Here is a 21263-nt window from a genome sequence, read left to right on the forward strand (position 1 = left end):
AGACACGCGTGGCCTTCGAGGTTGTCGAACGCGAGAAACGTCTCAATCGACGGTTCAACCATCTTTTTTCACCATTTTTTTCACTCAATTCGAGGATTCTGAAGACTGATTTAAGGATCGTTTCCTTTATGAATTTCCGTTCTTATTTATTATCCTCGTTTATGGAAATCTGATCCCCGGCTTGAGAAACGTTTGGAAATATTCAAACGGTCTTTTGTTATTGCCCCGCCATTCTTGTGTGACGCACCCAATAATTTAACAGAAACGACTTTCTACGCAGACTTTCTGGTATTGAAAAAAAGGGTTCGCGAGCAGGACTCGAGTGAAAAATCATCGACACGGAGAGTCCCGCGAAATCGTAAAATCGTTTATAGTTCGTCCGAGTGCCACGAGAGGCAGTAAAAAAAAGAGAGGAAAAAAAAGATAAAAACTAGTCGAGGTATTTGCGAATGTATTGATGGTGCAAACGTGGACAAGCAAAACGAGTATTTGCCTCGACTCTTAGACTCACGAACGCGTACTTCACGCGACACGCATCTCTAATTAGGATTTTACGTTTTCCCAAGAGGTTTTCTAGGCGTGCGAAAAACGTGGCGGACGTACAAAATGGCAATGACTTTTACAGCGGCAAGTTACACGGTCAAGATTATTCACTCTTTCTACACATACAAACCCGTGAAATTGGACCAAAGTGAAACTGTAGAAAAATATTAGTACGACAAACAAATGAAACGCGAGCGCTATTAAATGCTATTGAGGCTAATTAGTTTTTCACATTAAGGGGGTCCTGCTTTAGAAAGTCGAAAAAATCGATTGTCTACGGGAATGTTTTTAGGATAAACGGCACAGTTACAAGGATATTTAAAAGGTACGAAAACATTTTTTTCATGTGAGAAATACTTATTTCTACATGGTTTAAGCTCAAAGTCTGATCGTCGAAGTTTCTCAGCTGTGTACAGTGCGGAGATCGTAATTATTGTCTGAAACAAAAATTCCAAATTTTTATTCCATTTTCATATATTTTGCTTCCACATGAACCTACGAAAACCCGAAAAAATTGTGAAACTCTATATTTTTAGCGAGTTTGAAAAAAAAACGCGTTTCCCAATTTTTTCGGGTTTTTATAGGTTCATGTGGAAGCAAAATATATATGAAAATGGAAAAAAAAATTGGAATTTTGGTTGCAGACAATAATTACGATCTCCGCATTGTCGGCAGCCGAGAAACTTCGACAATGGGACTTGCCGCATAAGCCACACGTGCAAATGAGTATTTCTCATAAGAAAAAAATGTTTTTGTGCTTTTGAAATATGCTTGAAACCGTACCGAAAAGTTCGCTATGGTGAGTAATTTCCATGCTAAAAAAATTCCCGAAAACAATTGATTTCTTGACTTTCTAAAGGAGGACCCCCTTAGTAGCAACAAAACAATAATCACCACTGGCTGGATGGTATTGGAAAATTCTGAGACATCGAATCTTCGCGTAGTTAAAAATAGAATTGACTTCTCCATCGATGGGAAAATCGATTAGCGAATCTTTGAAAAACAATTGAGTCGAGAATTGAAAAAAAAGTCCCACGCTCTGAAACGCTCTGTAAAGGACTCGGAGCCGCGACCCGGCTAGATTTAGGTCTGCCAATTTTCGAGTCCCTGAATTGATCTAGAGAGTGAAAAAACTGAGCGCAGAGATAATGATGCGTAAGAAATCGTATCACGTAGGAGATCGCGAGCTCGTTTGAAACGCGAGAGTTTTCCTATCGTCGATGAAACTGTCGAGCGCCTCGCGCACACACCAGGCAGTCTCGACGCGTCGTGGAATTTGAAACCGAGAGAGTAAAACAGAATAGTGAAAAAAGGCGAATAACGTGAAGGCGAGCGAGGGAATAAAGACGAGGAGGGAATGATCGAGATCGGCAGAAAATACTAACGGTAATAAATAAACGGGCGAGCGCGAGGTAGCGCAGAAACGGAAAGCGAATTGAGGAAAGATCCAAGTACAGAGTGTATCAGCTGTTGCAAAAGAAATTTCTATTTCCGTTCTAACGTCGCGTGTAAATTGGTGTCACGCTTTCTGCACGAGTTGGCAAAGATTCTGTTGTTCCTTGTTCCTCTTCGGTCGGCGTGCGATTTACGACGAGATATAAACCGTTCGATTGATCCTTTGGCAACAATAATATTAAGAATAAACCCCCATAAAAAGTCTCTCCGCGAAGTTGATTGGTATAATAAAATAAAAAATCATAAAAATAAACGATCGTGTGAGAATATGTGCTCGAAATTCTTTAAGCTGAGGCTAAAGATCCGTGTAATTATGATTAAAAAATCAATCTCTTTGCGAATATGTACAAAAAACGTTGGGTGGGTGGCAAGAAAGTATGAAAAAACCTCGTTGATGAGAGCTCGCCGCGCTCGCGCCAATCAACGGCCAGGCTATATTCGTTGAAAAAATCATTTGAGAGAAATGATTGCAAAAACTGTGAGAACGATCGCGCAGGGTGCATCGACGCTGAAAGGAATATGCAGCCCCGCTTTATGCGTGTGTTTATTCGTATGCGATTAAAGTTTACGATCGCAGGAGCGAGGAGGCGATACAGATTGCTGGTGTAACGCTTGCGCGATCCCGTGAAAATTGCAACTGTCATGATTCCATCATATTCGGACATTGATATCCGCCGAGATTACTTTATTTTGATGAAAAACAAATTTTCACCTTTGTTTTTTATTTATTTTTTCAATTTTATTTTATTTTATTTTTTTTCATGAATATTAAAAGAGCAGTGGTTAATTGATTCTCGGGTAAAAGGCATTTTAATTCGATTCACTGTCCGTTTTCCTTTCATACTTTTGCCCAATAGTACCGAGCTCCGCGGGTATATATATTTTTTTTTTTCTTTTTTATGTAACTCCGGATGGCACGTGCCCAATTATTTTTTTCATTTTGCTCCACTGCAATTAAGCCCACTCCGGCGTCTTGGGCGGTAGGTTGTTTTTTTCTCTCCCCGTTTCTTTTTCTATTTTGTTATTCATGTACACGTATAAATAAGTGAATAATTTATACCCGTATTTATTTATGCCACGAACCAATAGTACGCGAAGCGTAACGCCTGCACGAATATCCAAAACGCAATAAAACTCGGAGCATCATCTTCACCGTGCGTTATTACTATTATTAAAGCGCTCCCGAGCCCGGCGCATTCAATCACGTAACTGTAAATCACGAAATACACGTTGCAAGCATTTTCTCGTTATCATCCTCTTTAACAACAATAATTCCATTAGGAGGATTATCTCTCAATAAAATATCGAAACTTCGCTGCGAATCGCTCATCAATCGCCGACAAAACAACCCGCCACGCGCTTGTTCACCCTCACGAAACACCCCCCGAAATCTGCGCACTCACAACTCAGCCAAAAATTCATGCCCACGAAACGAAGTTTCTTATCCCGAAACTTTAACGCCCCCACGAGACCCACGAAACATTTAACCACCTTCTCAGGCTTGCCATAAACTCGATGTGCGCGATACGAGGACGGGAATTGTCATACCTTAAATAATTGATATTACCATGGAAAGGCGCGCAAGACGAATACGCGCACGCGATAATGTGGCAACTGCGGTGTATTACGAAAGCGCAGCGTGGTAATTCATCGCTGTCCAACTCTCGCGAGTTGATACTCGCCCGCGAGTCCATGTAGGCACAAACTTCACTCTGCGTATAGCGAAACATACTTGGTACACGAGCTATCGCAGGGCGAGGTGTCAACGCAGATAATATCTACAGTCATATGCGAATATTCAAATGGCACACACGAGGGAACGTTACATATTAACGTGAAACTTGATCAAGCCTCGCAGCCTCGTTTACACTTTATTTATTTGTTTATTTACTATTACGAAAGCGGCCTATCGCAACGGTGGATTTTTACTTTGCGAATGTGTCAGTCGCGCGATATCGTTTTAAAACGATGCTTTACGGAGCTGCTGCGATTGTGATAGAGTTGCTCCGATTTCAATTGTACAGTCCGATATGCCTCGCTCCACGTTTTTAGTCACTCGGGTCCGCATCACGGAAAATTCATTTTATGATTTCACCGGTTTCTCTCTTATCGTTAAACTCGGAGCGATTCATCCCATCAGAGAGTATACTCGCGCATAAGGAGGAGAGAAAAGTTCGACACACTTTCTCGGCACACACAAGCGAGTGGAGCGTTCGGTCGTCCGACTCGATATGTAGGTCTGTAATATGATATATTATACAGCATATGGACATTCATTTTCGTAATGGACCGGTATGATCCTGGTGACGATTAGAATTATGCGACTCGTTTCGCGAACCGGTCTCGTTCTAAGTGGGTGCTCGTGAGCTCGATTCCTCGGTCAATGGAAATCGTGGGGCGATGGAGGATCGTGTTTTCGTAGGTGCGAGCGGCGAGGATCGACGACGTGAAAATGGAATTATTTCGGAGGGAAATTCTCGAATTTCGGACGACGCTGGTGCTGGGCTGCGCGAAGAGTGAAAATTCACGGTGACCAAGTTTTAAGCGTGAAAGAAATCGCGATGTTTAACAACCTCGATCATAAATCACTCGGTGAATTTGTTCCTTTTTCACTGGTTTGACGTGTAGCGAGACGTAGAAAAGTTTTATGTATTGTAGCGTGCTTCTCGGTCACGCCCCCTTGCCCGAGAAATTTTTAATTAGCCTTCGATTGTCTCTTTCCCAGTTTTTATTTTCCTCAAGAATTTTGTAATCCTCCCGCTGCTGGCTTCTGGAATTTTGGTTTTTCTTTCGTAGCGCAGTTTTTCTGGGTGGCTTTGAGTCATTTTTTGTTGCGCAAAAATCTACGAGAAACTGTGCGAGGGAGAACGCCCGCGATCGATTAAACAGTGCGTGTGCTTAATTAATTTATCTTGCACTGAGAAAAGCAATTTATTGTGCGCCGCTTTGTTTCATTACGGCGAGACGCAGTGGAAAAAGTATAGGGAGATCAAAAAAATTGCATAGTCATTTGATTTTCGAATAATTCAACGCGCTCAGAGACGAATTAATGAGGAGAGAATCCCGAGAAAGTGCATTAATTCATTATCATTCTCAATAAATAATTAGTTCCGTGTGCTAAGACAAGTTTAGGCGCGAATTTCACGGTCAAGTTTATCGAGCTACAAAATCGTTCCACTAAATCGAAAGATCAACTCTCTTTCGCACTCATTTTGCAATAGCCAACCTCCCCAAAGTCCTGATTAAACGTACGCCCATTTATCTAGCAGATTTTTCGATGTCCTCGATTCCAAAATCGCTTAAATTACTTCTACGCAAAGTTGAGTTAAAAAAAAAGCAAAAAATACAGAATTTCTCCTATAATTATTTTCCTTCCCGTCCGTTTAACGCAATCACTTTTCCCAGCAAACATTTTAACGATCTCGATTGATGAGATTACTTCCGAGCAGAGCCTTAAAAAGAACCAAAAAAATACGCTGTTTTATTTTTAATCGTTCAGTTTAATTAATTTAATAAATAATAATAAAAAAATAAAAATGTCTTAAATTATCAAACAATTGCAATTATTACGAAAATAAATTTTCCATCGTTTTTTCACTGATTCGACGCAGTACCGAAGACACGAAACTCCTTCGTCCCAAGATTCGATTCGACCTAAACATTGGGAGCGTGTCAAAAAAAAGTGTGAAAGATTTGAGGTTGTGACAGTAGCGCTGATTTTTCGTGCTCAATTTTTGACACGTTCAGTTATTATTTTTGATCCAATTTGCGTCGGGTGCGGTCGCGCGAGAGCGCGAGTCTTATCAATCGAGGATTGATGAATGGTGTGCTTGTCATTCGGGTTTTCGCTCGTGAAATTTCGTGAAATGTAATCCTCGGATAAACTTAATGCGAAGCACACATTTACAGAGGCGTTTATTATGGACGCATAACGGTAGCAGCGTCCTTGCAAAGTCGTACGAAGAAATGAGGAACGTTAATTATGCAGAATACTTGGGACTCGAGCTACTTACGGCGATGAGAAAATAAATGGGAAAAAATGCATGCGAGCATAAGTCGATGACATCTCTGTCGATGCAAATCATTTATTAGCACGAGGCCTGCGCAGTTGAATGTTTCGTTGAATAATAACGCTCGTCGTATTTGAGACTTTCAGTGTCAAGCTCTGAATTCAATTTTATTGCAAAATTTCCTCCCATCCGATGGAACTTTTAACTCGAAAATTTGATCGTAGAATATTTCGATTGAAAGGACTTTTGGATTGCTCTACAACGAGACTCCGAGATCGAGGACGTTGATCGAGGATTCGCTTTACCTCAGGGTCGTTCGAACGCACAGGTGGCTATTAATAAATTTATCATACTCTCGGCTGAAGACACCATTAAATGAGAGAAAAAAGCCTCGAGCGATACCGTACGCTCGCGAGCCTGCCTGCGAGATGATGCTGCAATCTCGGGGCACCAACCTTCTCTGGTTTCTTCAATCGTTCTCGTTCATCTCCGCCGCACAGTCCAACACTCTTATTTATTCATAGGATTGTGTACTTGCAGCGAAATGATTCTCTATTCAAGTTCAGCTGGAATTTTTATTTCCTCTTATTAAGACGAAGGTGAATCGCAATTTCTCTTGAAAGAGTTCGATTAATAGTCGCGATTGGCCGTAGGATTTAATTCATTTCCGTGTTCTTCAATCTCGAGCTTCGTTTTCAAAATCAAATGATTCGTCAGTCAACTGCTCATTCGTGTTAAGGTACTTCCTTTAGAAAGTCAAAAAATCTATTGTTTTCGGGGATTTTTTTATGATAGAAATTACTCACCATAGCGAACTTTTCGGTACGGTTTCAAGCATATTTCAAAAGCACAAAAACATTTTTCTCATATGAGAAATACTTATTTGCACGTGGCTTATACGGCAAGTCCCATTGTCAAAGTTTCTCGGCTGTGTACAATGTGGAGATCGTAATTTTTGTTTGAAACGAAAATTCCAATTTTTTTTTCCATTTTCATATTTTGCTTCCACATGAACCTACGAAAACCCGAAAAAATTGCAAAATTCTATATTTACAGCGCGTTGAAGCGATATTCTTCTTTAGAAGCGTTTTTATTTCAAACTCCCTAAAAATCTAGAATTGCACAATTTTTTCGGGTTTTTGTAGGTTCATATGGAAGGAAAATATATGAAAATGGAATAAAAATTTGGAATTTTCGGTTTAGACAATAATTACGATTTCTCCCTCACTCACTCAGACTTTGCGTATAGACCACGTGCAAATTAGTATTTCTCATACTAAAAAAATGTTTCTGTCTTGAAAAATTCTTGAAACTATTACCGAAAAGTTCTCTATAGTAAGTTATTGACATCCTAAAAACATTCACGAAAACAATGGATTTCTTCGACTTCCTAAAGCAGGATCCCCCTTAAAGTTATTAAGTGATGATTGACTCATTAATAAAATCATAATTATCGTCACCTCCGTGAGCGTACTCGCATGATTGGGGCCATTGGGATAAATCAGGTGATTAAGGATTCGCCACTGTCATCGCGCTCAAGAGTCCGCTGCAGAAATTTCTCTCTTGCACTCGTACGCTCCTCTCCGCAATCACAAACTTTAATTATTTTTTTTTCGACCGCAGAAACTCTCGCGCGTACCTCCGCACACGGCAGCACTCAGCTTCTCCCCTCGTCCACGCCATTTGCACAGGTGCGTGTATCAACAGAGACACACGCTTTTGTACATGCATCTCGAACGATCCCACGGGATGATACGCCTCGAGAAACTTGAAACTCGGTCTCAAGTTCACGGTTCTCATCCCTCGTGCAATTTTTCTGAATGAATTTATTACGAAAATCGACGTCGAGTGGTCACGAGCAGTCCTCGACATTTTTCAACGATCATGAAATTCCAAATTTTTAAAAACTCGTTGAAGCCTAAGGAGGAGAAAAATCTTCGTGTATTTCTAACGAAAACAAATGTTTCCTCGATATTCGAGTTGAAAAATAAAATTTATAACGACTCCTCTTGATAAAATAATCTCGAATGCATAACACAATTGTGAATGCATCGCGCGCGGAGAAGCGTAGAAAATATCAGCAGCTCGAGAGTCTCTCGAGAACGATTGTGCAACTCCTCAAGAGACTTGGGAACGTCTGCTCGAGGCTAATGTGCCGACAACATTTGCGATGCTTTGTGATGGAAGAGTGATAAAAAGAGACGGAGAGCATGCGCTTGAATTCCACGAGATGATACACAAATAAGGATAAGGCCAAGTTCGAGCCACTGCGCGGAAGATCATCGCACTTTTCTGTGCTGCGTTTACCGCATACGCAATTATTCAGCCTCCCGCGCTCAAGTCGTAAAGTCCAACGAGACACGGAATACTTTTTTTTCCTTGGTGTGTGCTGAGCGCAAGTGACGAGAAATCGACACGCGGAACGAATGCAAAAGTCTTTCTCGTGGATCGTTGCGCAATGGTCTGCTCGTGCGAGTAAATCGAGCGCGACTAATTAGAGTTCAGTGCAATTCCAATCAGCGACTCGCTCCAAACTCCTCGTAAAAATGGCACGAGAGCTACGAAAAAATCGTCGCGAAGAAGAAACGCTTGAAATCTGACGAACGCCTGAATCGATAAAGAAAATGCGATTCGATCGTGAGCGAAGGATAAGTTTGTTCTCGTGCGCCTTTAAATAGTTGGACCAGCACCGGGAGTTACGAATGTCGCGAAGATATTCAGTCTTCCATCGAAATGTTTCTCGATTCTTGTCTGTGACGAAGAAATTTCGAGCCTAGAAAATATTTCACGTTGATTTGAAAACAGAAACATTGATTTACGACACGATTCGAGTGCCGAAGACCCGAGTCCCACGCTGCACCGCGACGATGCACTCGCTGCGCTGCGCTCAGCATTGGAAACATTATGTGAACCCCCCGGAGACTCGAATGGGGCATCGACTTTTGTAGATGAAAAATCCGCATTTACCGTGCTACCATTATTCCATTCTTGTGACCTTTATAACGTCTGTGACTGCAGCGATTCGCCACGTTTTAACCTCGAAGATCATCAGCGGTGAATTGCTAAGTTTTTTTTCTTCGAGTTTGCCAATGAGATTGCGCGATGCTTCGATTCTTCCCAAGCTGTTGGAACTGATTTCAGGTCGACGAGTCATCGAGATGCTTTTATTCTTTACGTTTTCGTCCGCCGAATGCTATAAAAGTGTCTTATTTCTGTCCAATTATGCGATCTTCGTTATCGCTAATTTTCCTTTGCAGCGAAATTCGATTTTTTAAAACAAACAATGAAATTTCAACGCCCCGAGCTCTCGGGCGTCCCGAGCAAAATTAATGTGAATGGAGAATTAATTGCGTCGATTTACCATCGATAAGAATATGAAAATGTTTGTATGAGCATGCGAAATGTGTATTCTATGAAATGAAGAGTAAGAAACGATCGATAGAAATTCTCCGCTTCAAGGTGGGCTCGGCAACCGTGCCCCGACCATTAAAGGTCGTGGAACAGAACACTCAACCTGAGCACACGATCCTCTTGCATTGTTCAACCGTCTACAGGCCGTTTTGGGCCACTTTGCTGAAGCCACGAACCTCGTTGCTTTCCTCAAACCAACTCGATTCTATTGATCGAATCTGAAAGAATAAACGAAAGCGAAGCCTCGTGGAATGAGTGTGGAAAGAGAAAAAAATGCAAATTATCATTCCCCACAAATTCAGTCAGCGTGCCAAGTCTGGAACGTTTGTGTTCTTGTAAATTTCAATTTTAACTGCGAAATCGATCTCAGTTTTTTGAGGAACGATTTTTCCGGGTGAATATTCATAAAAAAATCCTTTTACGACAAGATTCAATTTGAGTAATGAATTTGAGCAATAATTCCGACTTAATTTGTTATGAAACGTCCCATGGTTGAAAATTCTGCGGGTAAAGAATGCCATCACTGCGGTTATCGATTAACGGGCAAAGCATTAGCAACCGCCGGTATGAATTTCGTTATAGTGTTAAGAATTCAATACCTAACATTAGGAAAAAGGATCTTAACGCCTTGGCGAGAATCGTGCAAACGCAAGTCTCGACTGTTAAGGTCGATCGTGCGATTTGAGAAAATTAAAGGTCAATCGTCCTCGCGTTGAGTGTGTTCATGTACATGAGAAGAGTGGAACACCTTAACCTGCCGATAATCACGTTTAGAATGAGACGTCAGGCAATAATTGTGGTTCTCGATGCAAAAGCTACTCCGATAAGTTTTCGGAGCGCCTGGCGCGCGCTCTGATTGGTCGTGAAGACGAAAAAGCTACGTGAGCAATATTCCGTAATTGAGCTGTCGATTTAAGGCTCCCGATTCTTCTCGTCGATAAAAAAAAGAGAGAGAAAAAAAAATAGGACGATAAAAAAATGTAGAAAGTAAACACAAGCTTTTTTTGTCATTTCTCTTTCGTCCACCCGTTCGTCATTTCCTCTCTCTTTTTCCTTATCTTTCGTGGTACACCGTAACGATGTACGTGCACGTACGCTGCCCATAAATTGGCTCTTCTTGAATGCAGGACCTCCCGTTCGAACGTCGAATTACCATGGATATTTTTTTGTACTTAATTTTTGTTTGTTGTTTGTTTCATGTTTTTATGTTTTTTTATTATTTCGGAGCGAAGTTACAACGCTTTCGCTGCAACGGCTCGTGTACTGAGTGAAATAAATTGCGCCGAAAGTTGACAGTCGCAAGACCTTTATCGAAAGACACTCTCATTCGTTTCTTCATTTGTTTGTGAGCGCGGATGAAAAAATGGGGATTCAGGAACGAAGAGCCGACGAATGCAACGTGCTTCGAACGCTAAAACACTCTCGCGGCTCCAGCCAGATTCGCACACCTCTGATTCAACAGAGCCTTGCGATAATGGCGTAGACACTGATGAGCCACACTCAAAGGGAATGGAGAAACAAATGGAGATGCGCCTGCGTAGAAAACAGGAACCGGATGCTCTTCGCAGTGAAAACTCGTCACCCTTGAGCCGCAACGCGTCCACGCCGAGCTCTGTTAATTGCAACGGGAGTGCGAGAAATTTCTACAAAAACTCGCACGAATAACGAGCTCCGTTGTCTCTGACGCTTCTTTAAATACATAAACAATGCGGCGACAAATGCTGCACAATTGAGCTCGCTGTGCAAGCGTTATTTTTTACGAAAGAGTTGTTCCCCTCGGCCAACAATGAGATGGAAAAATGCTAAAGATATTTTAATTGTTATAGTCCGAAGACGCTTCGTGGGATGCTCTGCTTTACTCAATCAAATTTGAAATTGTTTGAACGCTGTAGACAATAATGCGAGTGTCGCGAAGGGACGAGCATCGAGGACGGGTTTTTAAGAGATTAAGATCAAAAAGAGCTGAACTCCGCGCGAGTCGATACTTTTACAACAAGTTAACAATAAGTTTATTTAAGTTACGAATTCGAGGTTTCGTTGCCTCGAAACCAATCTCGTTACGATTCTCGTCAAAGACTGCCGATTTTCGGTTGATCGATAATTTTATAGATTTGGGGCTTTTTGCCCCAGTCATGCGAATATATAGCCTCGATTTCCTTCTGGAAGTTTCGAGGCTCGATGCGCGCTCGTCGACATTTCGTCGTCGATGCATTTACGCTGAGAGCCCTTTATTTATGTGCTCTTTATTTAATGAGTGCGATTTGCGGGCTCAACACCAGTCAAAATGTTATTTATTTTTTTTTTTCACTTTTTCATACCAGCAACAAAAATTGGAGTATGCTTTGCTCCGTGAAAAATGAGAATGAAGGATTAAGGAAGAGATGAAAGAGAGGAGCCGCGTCTGTGAAATACTGCACGTTTTTTCTTAGTTTTTTTCTTGTCACATTGGTTGAATCTTTTGAACATTGCCCAGCAAAGGAGTTGAGAGCTATATGGCGACGATCTTCGTGAGATAGGGAACAAAACGTATGTGAGCGTGTCGCGTGAGCCGGGAAAAAAGAGAAGAAATATTCTCAGCTGTCACAGCTCCTTTTTCTTCTCCTCCAAGCTTTGATCTTCATAGTGGACTATTTATTGCTCTATTTTTGCCACTTCGTAATACTCCTTCTCCTCGGGTCTTCGATCATCACCTTCTTTCATAAGATTTTTTAATGACTCTGTTAAATTCTCGGGTCCGTGAGACCCGTACTGGGATAGAAAGTTCTGCGAGTAGGATGCAGCTGAAATTCCTATTTTTTTGCCAATCCCTCCTGCCAGCGGAGTAGGAAACTTGCGTTGAATTTCTGACCGGAAGTCACGAAGTTGAAAAAAATGTTGCTATGGAAATTTCGAAAGAGAATGAACGCGCTTACGATCGTGTTTCTTTTGCCACGCGGTAGTGCGAATCTTTCGAGTTTGGTTACGACTCATGTCGATGCAATTCAAGTTCGATAAGGTTTTTTCTTCTAGAGGAGAAACCAGCATTGATTCGGCGAATGGTGCTGAATAGCGAAGAACAAAGTTGCTATTCTCCGAGAAGGTCTGCTCGGTAAACTCGTTTCGCGATAAAAACCGGCTTGAACGTGCAATTTGTCAAGAAATTTTCATTCGACTTCATCTCGACGATCGATCTCAGATAATGTGAAGCAAATATAACACTAAAATGAAAAATTCACGAAGCTACAAATATCCACTCGTTTTTGCCCCGCTCACACACAGCGGACTTTCACTTTTATAAACTATTCGAGAATTTCAAGAAAAATGAATTTACTTCTTCATCGAATTGTTGCAAACTGCTTCCTCACGCTTTCACCTGTCATCAAGCAAAACCGATCAAACTATCACGAACCCTCTGATAGTCAGCATTATCCTTAGCTAGTCATAATCGGATGATCTATTTTCAAATGGATCGTCAGGACACGATTTTATGCTTCGAAAGTTTCATGATAACCGTTATTACGTAAATTGCATGCATCAAATATTAATGAAATTTGTTGTACGTCATCGATGTTCTCCGCAGTGTATTAAGGACCTTCGAATTCGACTTGAATCGCTTGGGTCCTAAAGGAAACTTATTTTTATCGAATCTTTCAAAAACTCAATCGAATCCTATTTTCGTTCGATGTTTTTACAGACGTGGCATCCGACCAATCAACAGCGTCTTCTTTCTGGAGTCCATCTGTCAAAACCGGGAACGTGTTCGCCCAAGATGACTCGACCCGATTTTTCTCGTCCGCTCACGGTCTGGTGCAGACCCATCCAAACAACGCTTTCCAGAGTGGCTTCGGTGGCATCGACAATCTGGGTAGCCGAGGCGTAACCCAAAGGCCACCGAGGACCAGGCCACTGGATTACAGCGAACGTGCCACGGCGGAGCTTCGAAGGAACCCATCGCTGTCGGCGCCCGACGAATGTGCCCGGGCCTGCAGAGAGGGCGACCCACCCCGGATATGTTATTACCACTTTACCCTTGAACACTACACAGTCCTTGGAGCGTGAGTAACGGCCGTTAAAAATCGCCAGGAGCCGCCGTGTCCAACGACCTACTGAGATACATTTTTTCATTGTTTCATCGAACAGTGCTTGCCAAGTCTGCACTCCGAATGCAACCAACACTGTGTGGAGCCACTGCCAATGTGTCCTCGCTGATGGCGTTGAACGAGGAATCCTCACTGCCAACAGAATGATACCCGGACCGAGTATCCAAGTTTGCGAAGGGGATAAAGTCGTCGTCGACGTTGAAAACCACATGCAGGGCATGGAAGCGACTCTTCACTGGCATGGCATCTGGCAAAAAGGATCTCAGCACTACGACGGAGTTCCTTATGTCACTCAGTGTCCCATTCAGGAAGGCAACACCTTCAGGTGAGTCAACGAAGCGTTGATCGACCTCTGGAAAAATTTACCCTACGGTTATTGCATACTGGTCAGCATGCTAATTGAGGGGGTCACCCCGTGTGGCGGCCGGATTTTTCGGGGTATCTTCGCGATTTTTTGCGGCAAGGAAAAGAATAGAATACTAATAAAAGGTTCCGGGAGATTGGTTAGTCTGAGATCAAAATATCGGAGAACATTTTGATTTGTAAAGCAGTGACTATCGGCTGAACTAAAATCATACAGGAATTTTAAGGATTGAAGGATTTTCGCGCTTTGAAACACAAGATTTCAGTTTTCAAAAATATTTCGTAGCGCAATAATCCTTCAATTTTTTATATTTCTGTGTGATTTCAGTTCGGGCGATAGCCACTGCTTTACGAATCAAAACGCTCATTGGTTTTTTCATCTCAGATTAACCAATCTCCCGGAATCGTCGAGACCATGGAGAAACATATGCGGGTTCTTGTGGAGTAGTTTTACACCGAATTAACAGGAGATATCAGAGTTAAAAAATTCTATCGTAGAGTTGAAATACCAATAAATAAACTCTTCAAATTAATAAAATCTTTTATTCTTTTCCTCGCGGTAAAAAAATCGCGAAAAAACTCGAAAAACCCCGGCTCCTACACGGGGTAACCCCCTTAATTGGGTCTTCAATTTTTAGAGCTGATTTGTGCAAAGTTTCTTTTTTGCCGCATGAAATTCTTAACGAATTCGTAAAGTAGATTTGTCTACCATCGAAAGCTCCGCTTGTCTAATCAAATGTCAATTTGGTCGAAAAAAAATTCAACAAAAATGATGAAACTCATCGATTCGCGCAGGTACCAATGGACGGCTGGAAACGCTGGCACCCACTTCTGGCACGCTCACACCGGTCTCCAGAAAATGGACGGACTTTACGGTAGCATAGTCGTTCGACAGCCTCCTAGCAAAGATCCGAACAGCAATCTCTACGATTACGATCTAACGACTCACGTTGTTTTGATCAGTGATTGGATGCACGAAGATGCTGCTGAAAGATACCCCGGACGATTGGCTGTCAACACTGGACAAGACCCCGAAACGGTTCTTATCAACGGCAAAGGACAATTCAGGGTGAGTTTCCGGTTGGAATTCAATAAAATTCCGCCACCAAAGATGTTTATCGTTATGCTTTTTTTCTTTGCGTTATTTCCAGGACCCGAACACAGGTTTCATGACCAACACTCCTCTAGAAGTATTCACCATTACGCCCGGTCGTCGCTATCGTTTCCGGTTGATAAATTCCTTCGGTTCCGTTTGCCCGGCTCAAATTACTTTCCAAGGTCACCAGCTCACACTAATCGCGACCGATGGAGAACCAGTGCATCCGGTGCAAGTCAACACCATCATATCTTTCTCGGGTGAGTTGAAAACGGAGAGCAGCAATTCTCCGGCTTCTTGCTCGTCGTTGAAGAGGAATTTTGTTCAATACTTAAACAAATGGTTTTTAGGAGAGCGTTACGATTTCGTTATAAACGCTGATCAGGCCCCGGGAGCTTATTGGATCCAACTTCGTGGCCTCGGAGAATGTGGAATCAAGAGAGCCCAAAATTTGGCCGTACTTCGTTACGCTCGAGGACCTTACCAGCCAGGCTCCGCAGCTCCAACTTATGATCTCGGTCTTCCTCAGGGCGTCGTGAGTCCAGAAATAAAAAGAAAACAAACGTTCATTCGATCAACCAGGATTGTTCAGAGAGTTCATTTTTATTGTTGCTTAAAAACATTGTTTTTTCTTAGGTCCTCAATCCCTTGGATGCCATTTGTAATCAACCGCGAGAGGATGCCATTTGCGTCAACCAATTGAAAAACGCGCGTCACATCGACGAGGGGATTCTTCAGGAACGTCCCGACGTCAAAATATTCTTGCCATTCCGTTTCCTCTTCTACAGACCCGAAGAAGTCTTCCAGCCCAACACTTACAATCGTTTCCTGGGTGAGTGACGCGCCGACGCTAACTCGTTTCGATCCACGATCAAAATTTCACTCGGTCGAGTATACCGATCGATGGTAAGCCCTTCGATTTTTTCAAAACCAACATTTCAACGCCGTTGTGTCTTGTTGTTTCTGAAAACAGTTGCGCCGACCGGTGACCACGTCATTTCTTTGGTGGACGAAATATCTTTCACTTTCCCACCAGCTCCTCCGCTTTCCCAGATCGATGACATTCCGCCCGAGCAGTTCTGCAACGGCGACAACAGGCCGGCCGATTGTGGCGCTAATTGCATGTGCACTCACAAAGTCGATATCCCTCACAACGCAATCGTCGAGGTTGTACTAGTCGACGAAGGTAAGATCGAGTGATTTTCCTCTTTGCCGATTATTCCTCTTCAACATGATTTCTTCGTTACCGATCATACTCGTTCCTCTTTCTTCCTCAACGAGAGTCAAATGCCATCTACCGGTTGGAAAAAATCGGTAAAGAAAACTCAAATATTGTGTACGTCAACGGAATGAGTAACCGATTTTTTCGTCAATATTTTTCAGTACAACAACCAAATCTTTCGCATCCGTTCCACTTGCACGGGTACGCGTTCAACGTGATCGGTATGGGAAGATCGCCGGACAAGAACGTGAAAAAAATCAATCTCAAACACGCCCTCGATCTCGACAGGCGAGGATTGTTGCACAGAGAGTTCAACCTTCCACCTTCCAAGGACACGATTGCGGTGCCGAACAACGGTTACGTCGTATTCCGGTTCCGTGCCGATAATCCTGGTTCGTGTCTTCTCCATAATAGCGGCTTAATTAATTACCGCGTTGAAAACTTAACAAACGATATTTGCATTGAGTTTGTTTTAATCGCTAAATATTGTTTCAACAGGTTACTGGCTCTTCCATTGTCATTTCCTCTTCCACATAGTAATCGGTATGAATTTAATATTGCACGTTGGCACGCATGCGGATCTGCCACCAACGCCACCAAATTTCCCAACGTGCGGAGATCATTTGCCACCGATAACGCCGCCGCTACCGATCGAGTCTGCGTTCCATTGATACCATTTGTGAATAGTCGAGTCAACGATGCCCATTTACCGGTGTCAGTACGATGCAAAATGAATTAGCCAAACGAAAAATTATCATTTTAGTCTCGTATATGCCAACGGTTAAATAGCTGCGTACTCGCGAAATGTAAAAGAACAAAAAACCTGCAAATACGCAACTTAGCCTAACTTCGATCCCACATCTCTCGTGCCCTTCGAAAAACCGTCTGTCATTTAACACGACGCACGTAGACGAACGGCACTCGAAGAGAGTGGCTTGCCACGAACGAAAGAAAAAAAAACAAACAAACAAAAAAAAACAAAAAAGAAGAAACCGATGGTCAGACGATCATGATAATTATTGGAAGATACTCAATTTATTATACCGTTCGTTTTAGCCACGAAATAAATATTTATTTAATTATTCCTGGACACTTAGAGAACTGCGTCCGATCGGAAATAAAAACGTGTTCAGCTTAAAAATCACCCGATCGGGACCGAAGGAATTCCGCTACCGACGGATACGCATACGGATGTCACTAACATTAATTCATATTATTTTATTGTATTATTATTTTTATTATTATTATTATTATTATTTTATTGCGTCGATAATAATTATGTAATTCTGTAAATAATGTAGAGGTTTAATGTTATTATCGGTGCGTGACGAGCTTGTATCTTTATCGCGGGAAACTTTAACGAATGATGGAAAGCACGAAGAATAATAGGGAAAGAACGAGAGGGGTGAAAAAAAATATTCATAAGTCGAAGTGAAGGTGGAATGGAAGCCCATTTAACTGGAATTTCATGACTGTGTCATCGTTGAATTACAAAATAAGATGCTCGCCGTTGAGATGTAAATTAAGCTAAAACATCGTCAATTCTCATAAGCTCAATCAATTGATAAATTTCATACTTATTACTCGCGACATTTTGCATGCATTTGAGAATATCCATACTGTTATATAAGCCATTGATTTTTCGTATTGAATTATTATTAAACGAGGACTATTCGTTGAAGACATTAAAACGTAATGAAAAAAATAAAAATAAAAATAAAAATGAAACGTGGTATCTGCATTTTCAAAGGTTTGATCGGCTCCGTGGAAAAAATATTTTGAAATATTCATTGAAAAGTTGGGAGTTTTTTTTTTGGTATCGCGTATCTACGGAAGGTGGTAGGAGAAATGGTAATCAATGAGTAAAGATTGACGCAGGTATTTTATAGATTACTGTGTAATATCTTGCTGCTCTCGTCACTCGTTTCACAAACTAATGTTCTTCAATGTCGCAGGAGAAGCATGTATCTTTTGTAATAATAAACCCGTTTTAAATACATCGTTCTGCACTTTTCGAGGGTGTGAAGAAATATTTTTGAGCGAATGAACTTGCTTGAATGCGGTTATCCCCGGTAGAACTTGCGAAATGCCGCGTCCACATCGTCTCTACCATAATCCGATATCTTCTTATTATTAGCTCTAGCCTCTTTGTCACGCATCCAGGCCTCTATAATTTCTGCGTCGTGTTTGAAAGGATCCTCGTCCTCTTCCGCTACTGGAATATGAGCAAAAATAATCCATCAGCACAGTAATAAAACTTGATATTAAACAATACACATGAGAGCGTGCTCGCAGTCCTATAAGTTTGTTTATAAAACGAATATACAGATCAAGAAAGAGGTCGACACCAGGCCCTTTGTCGTTAGAGTTAGAGTCACTTTTTCGACCACTGCAACGCTCAGTTAATCGATAGATCTCTTAGAGTAAAGTTCATTGGATATAATATATAATTGCTCTGCTTAAACTTTGTGCCATTTATTTGGAAGCCTGCTTCCATAATCCAATATCCGCGATCTTCAACTTTTTCAAGACAGTACCTAAATGAATTTAAATAAAGTTAAGTGTTCCAGTCGAGCAACAAACCAAATATTACTAGAATACTGAAAGTGATGATGAGTATGAGCCGAAAAACGTGACGAACATAAAGTATGGTCGGTTTAGACAGAAACAAGTACACTGAGAAAAAACAATTGTTGATTAAAAACAATGTTTTCAGAGAGAACGAATCTGCAGTTTGATCTAAAATTATTTTATTTGTTTAATCATGTTTAACCTTGCGATGATCCTATATTTTATCGTATAATTCAATGACTTTTTTTCTCAGTGTAAAAAACGAAATGGATGGAAGAAAACAATAGAAATTCATACTCACAACTATCATCTTCGTCATCTTCTTCGTCATCTCCGTTGCACAGCTTAAAGAAAAACATTTGAATTAATAAGAAAGCTGAAAAACCAAAGAAGAATGTGCTCTTACCGAAACTTGAATTGCGAAAATACATAGAAGCAAAAATATTGCCGTTGGATTGCGACCGGAAAAAGTTAAAGAGCATTTTTAAATAAAACGAATATCCGATTATTCTGAATTTGGTTGACATTCACTCACGCACTAATCGCGTTTGGTACGCGGCCATAACTCCAGTTAAAATCACATCGTAATCCATTAATCCTGAATCGCGAGAGCTTATTTTTCCAAACGCCTAAACCTCGCAACGAGATAGAAATTATCGAAAACAATTTCAAGCTCATCTTCAGTGAAAACCGTTCCTTGTTTACTTTAATCTGTATTCATATTATTTCAACGTGAAAAATGAAATCCTTTCGGACTATAACGAGCTTTTCTATTGCCTTTTTCCTCGGAGCACTGTTCTCGTTAATGTACCCCATTGTTTTCTTAGTTTTCAACAACGAATAATATAATTCAAAGGCGATCGTGCGCGGTATCAACATGAAAATTCACTCACAATTCATAGTGCAATGAGGTGCAAGCACGTTAGCAACTTATAGGTAAACGATGATGTTCCAGGGAATTCGGAGCCATTTATATTGCAAATTGACTGTTATTATTAGCGAATAAGCTCGTGCTATGTTTTAGAGGTCTAGTTAGGATGGATGACGCTAATAGTACAAAATGTTCATGATAATTCGAAACTGCGCGACAAACGGACTCCTATTCGACGGAAACTCGCTTGTGAATGTACTGCTCTTGATTCGACGTTTTTTTTTTTAATGACCGATTCTGGACAATGATATTCAAACTCGCCAGCGATCCTTTCGTTGAGACCTTTCTTCTATCAGAAAAATGTAATTTCATTATTTTATTATTTTTTCATTATTTAAATAAATTTAATTATTTTTTTCTTGTTATCGATTTGGTTGATGTTTCCGGAAGGCTTACTTTTTTACCGTTTTTTGGTTGACTTGCTTGAACTTGCAACGACTATTCCAATTAGTAGATAGCATTAATAAGTTGAACTGGCACATTATTGTAATTGCTATATTTTTTGACTAAATACCCTTTCGTGCCGATTCGAAAACCTACTTTAAGCGATAACACTAATAATATGAAAATGGCCTTCCATTAACATTTACGAGTTCTTCCGAACACGTCTAAAGCAAAGTCCTAGAATGCGACCATTCACAACTTTGAGTTACTCAAACTCTAAGACTCCAATTCATTTTATGGCAGTGAGTTATCGACCAGTCGTCGACAAAAAAGAGTCCTCGGAGCCACGAGTTTACGACCGTTTTTCATATGTTTTCGTAAGTAAGAACTTTTATATATAAAACACTTTTGCATGGGCTAGAATCCCAATCTTTTCAGTGCACAATTGAGTACAAATTTTCGCATCACTCCAGTCATGTTCAAGCCAAAACGCGATCCTTTCTGGTACTCTTTTTTTCTTCATCTCCATGAGGAAAACATTTTTCACATTTCTGTTGACTGGCTCTGGTGCTAATTGCAAATCAAAGTAGACACCCTTAATTATCATCAACGCAATTGCATTCCTATTTTTATTATCAATCCTGTCGCAATAGGCGAATATGAAAATGTTGCAACTGTGTCATTAAGGTACTGTTTTCACAAACCTGAATATTCTACAAATAACTGATTTTAAATTACAGCGAAGTAAAAGTGCATGCGAATAGATTGGCGAAATTTCAGGTATCGAATTTTTAATGAAGAATGAAAACTTGAAAAATCGTAAAATTTATACGAGAGCTTATGGAGATTCGATCATCACCACATTTCTATTCAATGATTCATTTGCTAAAGAATTCTAAATTTCTGATACAAACTGTCTCACGGATAGAAAAAAATTAAAGGGATCCACAGGGACGATAAAAATAAAGGGTTACCAAATGCTTAAAAGAAATATTAACGATAGAAGTTAGAAAAATGGCAGAAGCAGAAGCTTTTCCTATATAACCGCGACTTCTCAGAGGTTACGAATCACTCCAAATTTCGAGTGCCTCAATTTATGACACCAAAAAACACGCTCATGCGAAAAGTATGTTTATCTGGTTACCTGGGGATTTTAATTTATTTAAAAATCGTAAGAGTTGATCTCGGGGGGCTTCGC

At 40.9% G+C, this 21263-nt stretch overlaps 1 protein-coding gene and 1 long non-coding RNA gene across 2 annotated transcripts in view; one reads left to right on the top strand and one right to left on the bottom strand.

Moving 5' to 3' along the window:
* Positions 1-18176, top strand: part of LOC122414852 (laccase-2) — a 32228-nt gene extending 14052 nt beyond the window's left edge. The window contains exons 2-10 of the mRNA XM_043426454.1: positions 13093-13453; positions 13539-13823; positions 14657-14930; positions 15013-15217; positions 15308-15492; positions 15594-15789; positions 15931-16143; positions 16341-16571; positions 16678-18176. Of these exons, the coding sequence (XP_043282389.1) occupies positions 13093-13453; positions 13539-13823; positions 14657-14930; positions 15013-15217; positions 15308-15492; positions 15594-15789; positions 15931-16143; positions 16341-16571; positions 16678-16850 (2123 nt within the window). The 3' untranslated portion in view covers positions 16851-18176. The remainder of the gene's footprint in view (positions 1-13092; positions 13454-13538; positions 13824-14656; positions 14931-15012; positions 15218-15307; positions 15493-15593; positions 15790-15930; positions 16144-16340; positions 16572-16677) is intronic.
* A 97-nt stretch (positions 18177-18273) lies between these two features.
* On the bottom strand, positions 18274-19216 carry LOC122414853 (uncharacterized). The gene is made up of 3 exons (XR_006261826.1): positions 19157-19216; positions 19052-19094; positions 18274-18394 (listed from the first exon to the last, which is right to left on the bottom strand). It is a non-coding gene; the product is annotated as an uncharacterized lncRNA (long non-coding RNA).
* Positions 19217-21263: the final 2047 nt, after the last annotated feature.

This window comes from Venturia canescens, chromosome 8, assembly GCF_019457755.1.
Source record: "Venturia canescens isolate UGA chromosome 8, ASM1945775v1, whole genome shotgun sequence".
Taxonomy (NCBI): domain Eukaryota; kingdom Metazoa; phylum Arthropoda; class Insecta; order Hymenoptera; family Ichneumonidae; genus Venturia; species Venturia canescens.